This window comes from Papio anubis, chromosome 15 (assembly GCF_008728515.1).
Source record: "Papio anubis isolate 15944 chromosome 15, Panubis1.0, whole genome shotgun sequence".
Classification (NCBI taxonomy): domain Eukaryota; kingdom Metazoa; phylum Chordata; class Mammalia; order Primates; family Cercopithecidae; genus Papio; species Papio anubis.
In genome coordinates, this window is record NC_044990.1 from 11,077,259 (window position 1) to 11,091,177 (window position 13,919).

The window sequence follows — 13,919 nt, forward strand, 5'->3', positions numbered from 1 at the left end:
TCACCATTTTGATGTTAGTAGCCTCCTTACCAATCCTTCTCAGCTTCAGTGACCCTAAATTAAGATTTGAGTTTACTTCTTCAGTTAAAGTGAAGTACCTATGTGAGTTTGAAATAGACAGTCTATGCTGTTTCCGAGTTCTCTTAAAGATGGGCAACAGTCAAAAAATATTTAATATGTAAGCAGCAGCTGAGTGGAAAGTGTTGCAGTTTTCCCAGGTATTGATTAGAAAAAAATCCCTGCAGGTCCTATTTTTGATCTTTCTTTCCCACTCTGAGTCAAGGTGCTGCTGACTGCAGCGTAAGGACGGGAAGAGCGAACACTTAGAAAAGAAAACATGGCTTGACTTGTTAAGTGCATGTTTCATTGCCTAAGAAAATCGTAGTTAAAAAATCAAGTGGTTCCTTTCCTCAAAATGTAAGAAATATACATAACGGCCATATAGAGTATTTCCAGTCTTGTAACCTCTGAGTGTGTTTTTCTCCGTAGTTCACCACCGAAGATTTCTCTTCCCCCAGCAAAGCCTGAGGCACCATCTTTTCATCTTATTCAGCCAGTGGGCAGGACCCTTCAGCATTATGTTCACTCCTCTGGATCGTTACAGTGACAGAAATCATCAGATTACAAGATATCAGTATTGTGCATTAAAAGTAGGTGACATTGTACTCACGAATGACTTTTGTCCGATGGATGGTCTCTCTCATGAAACTAATAACCATGCCTTAAAAATAAACTGAAATAATACGATATAATAGAATAAAATCTAAGCGCACGTACCAAAAAATCACATGGACACACACATGCATAGCTTTTCTAAGCTCCCATTTTCTTCTCATATTTCTCCTGTATGGGAACCATATATTTTTGCTCATTTACCCATTATATAGCTGCCTTGTCAATTAACTATCAACCTAAAAAGAAAAAAATAGACATCACCCCAAGTTCAAAATCTACCCAGAGCAGCATTCCCTTTTTAATGTCCTTTTGTCCTAGAAGACTGCCAGAAATAAATTTCCCCCCAACTAGGACTATTCAAAGCCTTCAGAAGCATGACTCCTTTACAGTCCAATTTCCTTCAGAAAACTAACTGTATATCAGCTCTGTCATACAGAACATAAGTTGCTGACTCTCAGGTTACCTTCGCCTCGGTGGAGCTAATTTAAACTATGGCCCTGATAGTCAGTTGGACCTGCCAATTACAAAGTTGTTCAAGATACCCTCTTCTACTTTCCCTTGATTTATCCCTCCACCCACCCCTTTAGAGGTACTAAATTTATATTTTTCATTTTATTTACCTTTGATTAAGGATTATGATTATTTACTTTCATATTTTTCATATATTTTATACTGTCTCAGTTCAATACATTAGTCCAATATTTGTCCTAAAAGCAAAATTTGAAAAGCTATATTTATCTTATAAGCAGAATTCACTTGAAACATTGAAGGAAAGCTAATTTTAAATATTGCAAAATGGTTTTTTGGTTTTGAATACTTACTCTGGTCATAAAGAGTTGTTACAATGATAAAATTAAAAGTCCACAAAGGTAAACTTATGGGTTTTTAATTCTTATGAAAGCCAAATTTGGAATCCGGTATTTTTTAGTAAATCTACTAAAGAATGCTTTAAAAATCTTGGGGAAATAAGTGTCTTTAGAGGGTCCTTATCATTTGTAAGTCTGACAGTTATGTTTTATAAAGTCAGTTGGATACCATCAGATCATTCCAAGTTTCACTTCCATGTCTTGTGTTTTTATCACCAGGCAATGTCAGCAGTACTGTGCTGTGGCCCTGTCTTCGACAATGTGGGCCTTTCCCCGGATGGCTACCTATATAAATGGCTTGACAACATTCTGGCTTGTCAAGATTTACGAGTAAGTATAGGCAAAAATACACTGGTTTTAAATGTCGTCTGTGTTCCGCCTCAGTAGAGTTACTGAGATGTACAAGCATTGTTCACAATACAGCCTCTTCACACATCAGCCATACAAATATAGATTTATGTGTTGTTCACTTTACACTATGATACATCAAGATAAAAAAGACAGTAACATTTATCAAAATTGCCCATAAGCTGGGTCATAAAGCAAATCTCAACAAAGGTCACATTAGTGAAATGATAGACTCTGTTCTCTAATCAGAGTAGCATTAAGTTGGTATTCAATTCGATAACAAAAAGATCATTTTAAAAAATACTTCCTGGTAACCAATGAGTTGAAGAATAAATTACTATGGAAACTGGAAAATATTTTTAACTGAAGAATAATGAAAGTACTATATACTAAACTTGTGGGCTGTAAGTAAAGCCTTTCTTAGAATGAAATGCATGGCCTTAAACGCATATACAAGGGGGCTTCAAAAAGTTTTGTGGAAGAATAGAATTAAAAGATGAAAATTTTTAAAATATATACTTTATTTATTAACGTTATCTCCATCAAGGTCAAGACATTTTTCGAAGTCTTTGCTTAATCCATGCCTAAAGAATCCATCCCAGAACTAAGTCCTAGAAACTTAACCACGTCAGCGCCACCTTCTCTACATTATTCACTGAAGAAAATTGGGTGGCTTTTAAAGATTTTTTTAAGATTAGGAAACCAAAAGAAGTCAGAAGGAGCCAAGTCAGGACTGTAAGATGGATGCCTAATGATTTCCCATCAAATCTCTTGCAAAATTGCCCTCATTTGATGAGAAGAATGAGCAGGAGCATTGTTATGGTGAAAAAGGACTTTCTGGGATAGTTCTCCGAGATATTTTTCTGCTAAAGCTTTGGCTAACTTTCTCAAAACACTTTTATAATAGCAGATGTCATTGTTCTTTAGCCTTCCGGAAAGTCAACAAGTGACTTTCCTTGAGCACCCCAAAAATCTGTTGCCATGACTTTTGCTCTTGACTAGTCCACTTTTGCTTTGACTGGACCACTTCCATCTCTTGGTAGCCGTTGTTTTTATTGCGCTGTTTTTAGGATAGCACTGGTAAAGCCATGTTCCATCTCCTGTTACAATTCTTTGAAGATCTATAGAATCTTAATCCCATTTGTTGAAAATTGTCATTGAAAGCTCTGCTTGTCTACTGCTGATGAGTTTTAGTGCCCATCACATGGAACATTTGCTAAAGTTTAATTTTTCAGTCAGGATTGTATAAGATGAACCAGTTGAGATGTCTGTGGTGTTGGTTATTGTGTCTGCTGTTAATCATCAGTCCTCTTTAATTAGGGCACAAACTAAATGAATTTTTTCCTCACAAATTGGTATGGATGGTCTACCACTGGGGGCTTCATCTTCATCACCATCTTAAAACAGGTTATCTATTTGTAAACTGCTAATTTCTTTGGAAGAATTGCCCCTATACATTTTTTGTAAAGCAGCAATGATTTCCCTATTCTTCCACCCAAGCTTCACTATAAATTTGATGTTTGTACTTGCTTTAATTTCAGCAGAATTCATGTTACTCTGATAGGGGCTGTTTTCAAACTGATGTCTTCTCCTTCTTAGTGCCTCAAACTAAATTCTGTTCAGACATGTTATAACAAGTTAGCACAAGTTTATTTTGGTGCATAAAAAAAATTTAATCCATGCATAATTTTTTCATAATATACGTTTTCCATGAACTTTTTGAAGACCCTCGTATTAAAGAGAGAAAAGGCTGATTATCCCTGACCTAAGCATCCATCACAAGAAGTTAGAAAAAGAATAGAATATCAAACTCAAAAACAGTACTATGAAGGAAATAATAGAAATAAGAGTAGAAATTAATGAAAGGGAAACAAATTAATGGTAGTGATCATTAAACCAAAAGTTGAATTTGTTACAATACTAAAAAAATTCACAAATCCATGGCAAGTTCAATCAAGAAAGAGGGAGTGACTTTCTTTAAAGTGTTAAAAAAAAGAAAACTATAAAACCAGATGGCTTTACTAATGAATTCTACTGAGCATTTAAAGAACAAATTGCATGGATTCAATGCAAATTTTTAAAGAGAAAACAGATGAAAAGGGAATACGTCCCAGTACATTTTGTGAAACCAGAATAACCTTGATAATAAAACAAGAAAAGGTTGTAGCAAGAAAGAAAATTAAAAGGCAGTCTCATTCATGAGATTGTCTCTAATACATAGATACAAAACTTTAAATAAAATATTAGAAAATTGAATTTAGTGATATAGAAAAAAATGATTTACCATGGTCAAATTGGGTTTATTCAAGGACTGTAAGGTTGGTTAATATTCAAATGTCTGTCAGTTCATTCATATATTAACTATATTCACAGAATCTCAAAAACATGATCTCAGATGCAAGAAAAGCATTTGATAAACTTCTTCATTTATTCAAGAGAAAAACTCCTGGCAAAACTACAAATAGAAAAGAACATCCTTAGTTTGACAAAAGGCACCTTGAAACAAAACACCGTATAAACACCATATTTAATATAAAATATGCAAACATCATATTTAATAGTTAATTTGAAAGTATTCTCTCTGAGATTAAAATGGCCAAGGAAGCTTACTGTCACCACCTCTATCAACATCATACTGGAGATCCTAGCCAATGCAGTAGGAAAGAAGAGATTATAAAGAATAATAAAACATAAGTAAAACTCATTGTTCACAGGTGACACAATTGTGTGTGAAGGAAATTCCAACAAGTCTTTAGACAAAGTGTTGGAATTAGTCAGTGAATTTAGCATGGTTGCCATATGAAAGGTCAAAATTAAAAATCAATTATATTTCAGTACAGCAACAATAAGGAGCTGGAAAAATAAAATTTTAATTATGCCACTTATAATGGCATTTTAAAATTAGGAATTAACATTAAATACTTAGGAATAAACCTAACAAAAATGTGCAAAGCCTTATACATAGAAATATGTAAGGCATTAATGAGAAAAATTAAACATCTAATAAATGGAAAAATATACCATGCTATTGAACTGGAAGATTCACTATTGTAAAGAAGTCATTCTCCTCCAGAATGGAGGACAATGCAATATGGAGACAATGCAATTCTAGTCAAAATCTGAGCAGGATATTTGTGACAACTGGAAGTTCCTTTAAAAAAATATCCATCTGGCCGGGCGCGGTGGCTCAAGCCTGTAATCCCAGCACTTTGGGAGGCCGAGGCGGGCGGATCACGAGGTCAGGAGATCGAGACCATCCTGGCTAACATGGTGAAACCCCGTCTCTACTAAAAATACAAAAAACTAGCCGGGCGTGGTGGCGGGCGCCTGTAGTCCCAGCTACTCGGAGGCTGAGGCAGGAGAATGGCCTGAACCTGGGAGGCGGAGCTTGCAGTGAGCCGAGATCGCGCCACTGCACTCCAGCCTGGGTGACACAGCGCGAGACTCCGTCTCAAAAAAAAAAAAAAAAATCCATCTATCTATCTATCTATCTATCTATCTATCTATCTATCTATGCAAAGGACCAGAAATAGCTAAGATAATTTTGAACAATATAATCAAAATGAGAGGATTCACTTTAGCAGAAATCAATACTTATTATAAATGTATCGTCATTAAAACACCGAACTATTGGCCAAGAATAAGTATATATATACTAATGGAGTAGAATAGGGAGGCCAGAAAATTACGATGTATTATGTATATGCACACATGGTTTATTTCAAAGATGGCCCTGCAGAGCAATGAGAAAAATGGTTTTTTCCAATAAGTAATTTGGGGTCAGTTGGATAGCCTTACTAAATGAAAGAAAGAAAAAGAAATTTGACCCTTTCCTCACACTTTACAAAAGTTCATTGCAGGTGGATTGCATATCTAAATGTAACAGCTAAAATAATAGTCTCTAGAAAATAATCCAGAATATCTTCATCCCTGGGGTTACAGTAAGATTTCTTGAGCAGAATGCAAAAATTACTAACCCTAAGGAAGAACTAATAACTTTTATTCACCAAAAGACACCATTAAGAGCATGAACAGGCTAGCCATAAAGTGAGAGATGTCTGTAATGCACAATCAGCAGAGGCTTCTTATCTAGAATATATAAAGGACTCCTACAAATAGATAAGATAAATACAGACTCAATAGAAAAATCAGCAAGAAACTTAAGCAGTTCACAGAAGAGGTTACCTAACTGACCAGTGAACATAAGAAAAGGTTCTCAAACTCATTAATAATCATGTGTCTTAGTCCATTCAGGCAGCTATAACAAAATATCATAGACTAGTGGCTTATCAACAACAGAAATTTATTTCTTACAGTTTTGGAGGCCAAGAAGTCCAAGGTTAAGGTGCTGGCAGATCTATGTCTGGTGAGGGCCTCCTTCCTGGTTCATAGGCAGCAGTCTCTTTGCTGTGTCCTCACTTAACATAAGGGACAAGGGAACTCTCTGGGGTCTTTTTTATAAGGGCACTAATTTCATTCACAGGGGTTCCCCACCTCATGACCTAATCACCTCCTAAAGGCCCCATCTCCAAATACCACCACCTTGGGGGTTAAAATTTAAATGTGAATTGAGGGTTGGGAGGTTACAAACATTCAGTCTATAGCATGAGGGAAATGCAAATTAAAGCCACAGGAAACAAAATTATATACCTATAATTCCATTTATATAGACCTGAAAAACTGCCCATACTAACCAGTGGTGCTAGAAGTCAGGATAGTGGTTTCTCCTGGGGAGGAAAGACAGGCTGGTGTTTAAGAGAGTGCCCAGGGGAGGGTTCAGTGGTGCTGGTAATATTCTGGTTTTTGACCTGGTGGTGATCATAGGAGGGTGTTAAAATAACTCATCATATACATAGGAATTTTATACGATCTCTGTGTATTTTATACCTCAATATAACTTTCTAAAGCACAGTAAAAGCTTGATTCTTCTCTCAAGTCTAACTTTTTAATGAAATGTTATTTTAAGTCATTTGCAATAATATCGTCAGCTTTTATCTGCTGCGAATTACTTAAAGCAGTTGGGGGGAACTAGGTGGAAGATGTTTGACCATCCAGTTAGAATATCACTCCCACCTAGGCCCAAACCCTGTAAGTAAAAAAAAATGAAGAAGCTAGAATCTTGCCTTTTCAACCTGGTTCCAACTGGCAAGAAGAGTGAACAACTTTAGGAGGAGGCACCAGAATATTACTTTTTTTTTTTTTTTTTTTTTTTTTTGAGACAGAGCCTCACTCCTTTGCCCAGGCTGGAGTGCAGTGGCACCATCTCAGCTCACTGCAACCTCCGCCTCCCAAGTTCAAGCGATTCTTGTGCCTCAGCCTCCCCAGTAGCTGGGATTACAGGCACACACCACCATGTCCAGCTAATTTTGTATTTTTAATAGAGACAGGGTTTCACCACATTGGCCAGGCTGGTCTCAAACTCCTGACCTCAAGTGATGCGCCTGTCTTGGCCTCTCAAAGTGCTGGAATTACAGGTATGAGCCACCACTCCTGGCCAGAATGTTACTTTCTGAGGAGAAAGTAACATGTAGCCTCTAGGCACCAGCCTTCTCCTGGACAAATGTGCATATTCACTGACCATCTAGTATTTGAGAGTAGCTTCAGGAATCATCGATTCAGCATCCTATTAATGATATCTAGTATGATTTTTTAATTAAAAAAACTTTAAGAAGAGTCTATTGAGACTGTATGTCTTTTTGAAAGATAGGCTGCTAAGCTTCACACAGTATATTTAGTAACCAATCCTCATGGTCATAGTTCCTCTGATTTTTTTCCTTAAGAGACTTTGTAGTAGGAATAGACATTGATACACAAGCATACTTCACATCTGCCACTATAATTATCACTATTCCTACCGGCATCAAAATCTTTAGGTGAGTGGCCACCCTGCATGCACAGTGGTAACATCAAATGATCAAATGATCCCCCCACAATACTCTGAGCTAATACATAGAGGATATCCTTTTGTATATTGGATTTTTTAAACCAAATACATGTATTTTTCAGACATATTTTGAATGCAAAAAAAAATTGCCAATAAAGTCTTCGTCCCCCCCCCCCCCCGCTTTTTTTTTTTTTGGACCTAGTCTCACTCTGTCACCCAGGCTGGAGTGCAATGGCACGATCTCAGCTCACTGCAACCTCCGCCCCCCAGGTTCAAGTGATTCTCCTTCCTCAGCCTCCTCAGTAGCTGGGACTACAGGTACATGCCACCACACCCGGCAAATTTTTTCTATTTTTAGTAGAGATGGGGTTACACCATGTTGGACAGGCTGGTCTCGAACTCGGTAATCTACCCACCTCGGCTTCCCAAAGTGCTGGGATTATGGGCATGAGCCACTGCGCCCGGCTACCCCTTTTCAGAGATAAAAATTGAGAATAGGTGGACACTATGTAACAGACTTACATGATCAAATTTGATGTATCCATTTCAGTTTTCAGTTGCGACATTATACTCTCTTGAAGAATATATGACATATAAATTAACCAAGATGAAAGCTCAGTCTTCCTTTCATTTTACCTAGTTTATATTGACTAAGCTTTATCTGTGTCTTTCTCTAGAACATTCTTTCGTCAAATACAAATAATATTGATTTGCTCCATGTATTCAGGTTCATCAACTTGGCTGCGAAGTTGTTGTCTTGCTACTGGAACTTAATCCTGACCAAATAAATCTTTTTAATTGGGCAATTGACCGATGCTACACAGGTTCCTACCAACTTGCATCTGGCTGCTTCAAAGCCATAGCAACTGTATGTGGAAGCAGGTATGAATTTTTATAAGCAGTGATGAGTGGCAAGTATGTTTAGGGTTACCTTTTGTGATATGAATGATGGGGAGCTGACTGTTTTGCAACTCTATGAGCAAAGTAAATTATATGAGAATATAAAATTTTCTGTGTGTCCCCAGCAGGTAAACTACTCCCTGTAAGGTTGCAGTTTCATTGGTTTTTCTCATTTTATCAGGAAATGATTTGTTGTTACAGTACCTTTCTAATTGCGTGGAAATTCAGTCAGGTATTACAGCAGGATTTGAAAATGACAAAGAAGATACATTATAGGAATTAAAGGAATGTCTAGAAATGTTTGTAATGAGGGTGAACTATAGCCCATCAGCCATCTTTACAAAAAACCAAACCCAGGAAGTGGCCTAAAATTTTTAAATTCACTTTGTCAAAAACTTCAGAAAGGAAAAAAAGAAAAGAAAGTGTGGCACCAAAGATTCTATGGATTACACTTTTACAACCATTGCCTTTGTTATATAAATTAGTTATTCAGTGTAGCCATTCAGCATAATTTATGTGCTGAAATAAGTTCATAGCTACAATGAAAGGGTTAATAAAGGTTCTCCAAGTTGCATAAGCTATTCCCAATAAAGAGCTTATGTATCAGAAAAATTGAGAGAAACCAACTCGTTTATTTTTGAAAATATTCATATAGACTGTCAACTTTCCTTTTTAATTAAATGTTGCACTTTAAATAGCTATCTTGAGCTACCAGATCAAGAGAATAAAAGTGAATTAGTTTTAAATTCCAATTGGTTATAGGTCTAAGTTAATAAGAACAGTATTTTGGAAGACGTCTACTTTCAATAAACCTAAAATGAACATGCTATTTAGGGAGACAAGTTTCTCCTTAAAATTTTTATCTTTCTTTTATAAAGATAGTAGATAATATTTCATATCTAAAGCTTTCAGTAGTAGAGCTTTTATTATAGATTTTAATGTCCATAAAAGTTAGAGCAAATGAATATAACCTAAACTGCCTGATTTTCCATCAAGTTTTATTTCCTGTTATAAGCATTACTAAAAAATATACTTTAGGACATTACCAAAAGAACATTGTTACAAAAATCTCTTTCTCCAGAGTGCTTTTTTTTAATTTTCAGATATTTCAACATTCTAAAAATAAAGTTTCATTCACATGAGCCGTTGATTTTTAACAATATATTTAGAATCTATGACTTGGACTTCTTTCTTTGACAAAAATAAGTTTCACCTCTTCACTGCCCTTTTCCCAGTGAACTTGGCTTGAACTATCCTAATCAAATTTATTGCATTGCATGGCCATCTCACAAAATATTACACTGAATTTCTCTGAGTAAATCTAGGTATTTTTCCTTAGGGAGCACAAATAAATGCTTAATAAATTTAGCAACATAGTCTCAATTTCAATATCATCTCTAGTCACAAAAATATTAGGTCATAAAACCTGCTATGTTCCAAGTATTTTTTAAGGTATCATTATACACTATCTTGGTTTCTTAGACAAATACTGCATATCTATTTGCATTCACGACACTCATCTATTCTGAAGGAAGGGCAGAGGGCAGAAGAATACAATGGCTTGAACCCAACTGTCCAGATAGTGACCAGTGTTTCTGCCATTTCTCAACACAGGGCGTGTTCAGAATTTAAAATTTCAGCTGTTGCCTAAATTTGCTCTTTCCACATAAATTCTCAGCCTGTGTAGTCTAGACAGGCCTCCAGAGAGGCTTGAGCAGTCATTGTGCTTGTGTTTGCAGTACTTTTTTCCAAAACCAATTGTGGTATTTTCAGCTCTTGCTTCATTCGTCTTCTGTAAGTTTGCATCTAAAAAGCAACTGAAGACCTTATGAAATATGTTTCTGAAAAGTCATATGCAAACTGAATTTTATTTTAAGTTTCTCAAACAAGTTATCTACACAGTAACTCCTACAAGTCATTTTCTAAAGCAAAGAATTCTTGTAAGATAAATAATGATCTCCTCCTTTTCAAATAGGAATTATCATCTCCGGGATTTATTTGTAGAGAATTATGACAGTTTATAAGCACATTTATTTATTAAGAAACCACTCATAATTGACTTTAAATTACCTGAAAGATTAAAATTTTTTAAATGTTCTTGTTGATTTAAATTTTCTATTTTAGCTTTAGAAAAGAGGATTTGCCATTTTTGTGTAATTAATACATCAATGTTCATTAGCTGTGGCAATGGGGAAAAATGGTTCTCTACATCCTTCTTTTTGGTTATTTTTCCAGCAGTAATGGACTGTGTGTGAGTGTGTGTGTGTGTGCATGTGCTGTGAACTTACTGTTCTCTAGTCAAAACTCTATAGCTATGCTATGCTATGCTATGACTCTGGTGATATTAGGAGATAGAAAGTCAGAACAGAACTTGAATAGGACCAAAGGAAATTAGGAAAAAGAAAGTGATGGTAGAACTGGCAGTATTAATTTTGCAAAATTTTTCATAAAATATGTTAACATATGTGATTAAAAGCTATTAGATACAGCTCACTACTAAAAGTTTAGTACAAAAAATTGCTTACTCGTTAGCCAGCTTTAGTTCAAATAACTATTTGGCTTCTGTTTGTGTCTGTATTGATTTTTCCCTGACTTCAAATGAGATTAGAATAAGATAGATAAGGAAATTGAGAAAGAAACTAAATGACTTTCCAAGGTTATAAATCGAGGTAAATTGTGTATTAAGAGTATAGGCCATTTCCAATCACTAGCTTAACGCACCAGAATTCTCTTTACGTTTTAATTAAATACTGAAGAATTTCATTATTTTTACTTTTACCTTCCAACACACTCTTAAAACGTGTTTAATAGATGTTTTAGAATTGTTTGTAAGAACAAAGTGCAAAGTGTTGATTTTTAAATAATTTTGTTGGATTTATTTTTGGTGGTGGTTTGTGTTGGCATTGTTTGTATGTTTGTTTTTCTTTAAGTTAACTTTCTATAAATCTTCGTTATTTAAGTCAGGCTTAGCAAACTTCAATTCTTAGAAGTAAATGCCCATTTCTTCAGGGAATAATATCCATCTATCAACAAGGAAGACAAGCAAAGCTTATGATTCATAAATCCCAATCACACTCCCTAACTGATGATAAATAACCTTATTTGGTTGTGTCAGCCATCTGGAGTATTTCGGGAGAGCAGAGTTGGGAATCTGGGCTCCAGAAACATGCTATCTTGGGTTCAAATCCTCACTCGACCTCTAATCAAGCTGTGTGTTCTTGAACAAATTACTGCAGATGCCTACCCGCTAGTGAAATACGGTTGATGACAGGGTTCGAGTAATGATTAAGCAAAAACAACCTCTTGGCCTAAGGCCTAACAAATGGTAAATACGCCATAAACGCTGTTATTCAATAGTTGTTGGAGAACAGCTGTGAAGTAATCACCTCAATTAACTAGTAAAATCTTTCTCTTCAGAATACCTCAGAGCCGTCCTGAGCTTTGTAACATAGTACTAGGTAAGCCAGAGCTAGCCGACATTTCCCAAATTCTTCAGTATCTCCTCTCTTCTAGATAGTTTGATTTCTTGTTTACTTTTTGAGTCATATCTACCTCCCATATTTATTTTATCATTTGATTTTTATTTGGTGTGATCACAGCTGTCTTTATCTTTTACCCTTGCTCTGCCTATGCTGAATAATTAAATACTGAAAGGTATAAGATTCCATTTCTCAGCCTGTTTTCAACATCTAAGTACAGATACTTTCTTTGTACTATTTTGCTTATTTGAAATCTCCTTCATTGTTTCCTCCTCTGGGTTTCTTTCATTTTCTGGATCTGTTATTCCTTTCAATGTTGTTGCTCATGAATCTCGTAGCTCATTCTTCAACAACAAAATAAATTCTCTAATTACAAGGTCAAGTGCATGACCCTGCCTAGTAAGAGGGAGGCTTTGTCTGCCCTTTTCCTGCCTTTAAATCTCCAGCGATTCAGCAATATATTTGGTTCATATATATATATATTTGTATATATATAAATGTATTAGTATTAAATTCCAGTGTCAGAAGACAGAGACATAGGTAAAGCATCTCTGCTACTATAAGGCTCAGAAGGGAGTTTCCTTTCTACTTTTATAGGCAGAAAGGTCTGTTCCGAGATACAGCAGTTTGTAACAATTCCAAACTACACTGGCTATGAAATGCACTATTGTGGACTGTCTAGGAGACTGTGAGCATTGTGGAGAAGAGCTTGAATTCTTTGAAGTCAGACTTATTTAGGAGTCTGGACTCCACCACTTCCACACGACCTGAAGCAAGTACTTTTCTCTAGGCCTTGCATGCTTGTTGTGAAGATTAAATAATAAATCTAAGTAAAGGCCTTGGCACAGTACCTGGCACAAAGTAAGCACATGATAACATCAATGTCGCCCATCATTCAACATCGTTCTGACACTCATTATCATCACCACCATCATCTGGGGGTAGTTCCCCAATTTTTCATCAGACCCACCAAACAGACTGTGTTTATTTAAAAATACAAGTTACAGAAAAGTAATCATTTTGGAATAAAAATTAATAAACCTATTTTGGAGGGCAATATATCAGTATCTGCCAAAATTTTAAATGTGCCCTTTGACCGTGCATGACCTCTCTATGAATTTTTTCTAAAAAAAGGCCAGCACATTTGGTGTTTGTGGCACTATAATGAAAAAGTGAAAACAGTCTAAGTGTCTATCAATGCAAGTCAAAAGTTGGATCTCCCAGAAAACAGACTGAGATGGATATTTGAATGCGGGACATTTATTAGGGTGGGCCCTTGGGGTCAACATCTATGGGGAAATGAAGGAATTAGGACTGGAAGAGAAAAGAAACCTCAGTCATTCCCACTGGGGCTGCTGCTGGGGAACAGATACAACCTTGACCTAGGCAAACCTCTGGCTGAAGGCAGTTCCCAGAGAAGGCTTCAGATGGAGGATTCAGCTGCCATCAGTTTAGCTGGAGGATTGAGTGCCTCCATCCTGAAAGAAGGATCTAGGTGGCACACCACAGTACCCATTACAAGAGTAGTTGTTTAGGATATGTTCCTAAAATGGAATATGTGGCAGCTATTAGGAAGACTGAAGTGAGCCTTATAGTTCAGTGAAAAAGCAGATCATCAAACAGTACAGACAAGTGGTGTAATCACATTTATGTTTAAAACCCTGTGCATTGAAAGAGAGGTATTTTGATGCAAATGTTCATATATAGACTTGGAAGGCAGCTGAAATATCAAAATGTTGACAGTAATTGCCTCTTGGATAAGAATAA

General features: G+C 36.1%; 1 protein-coding gene across 7 annotated transcripts in view; it reads left to right on the top strand.

Annotated features, from left to right (window-relative positions):
* The window catches only part of FRY (FRY microtubule binding protein), a 269,947-nt gene that overhangs the window by 156,005 nt on the left and 100,023 nt on the right, over window positions 1-13,919 (top strand). For all 7 annotated transcript variants that reach the window (XM_003913738.5, XM_017951077.2, XM_009191743.4 and 4 more), the window contains 3 exons: window positions 490-650; window positions 1,761-1,871; window positions 8,501-8,655. In XM_003913738.5, coding sequence (XP_003913787.3) covers window positions 490-650; window positions 1,761-1,871; window positions 8,501-8,655 — 427 coding nt within the window. The remainder of the gene's footprint in view (window positions 1-489; window positions 651-1,760; window positions 1,872-8,500; window positions 8,656-13,919) is intronic.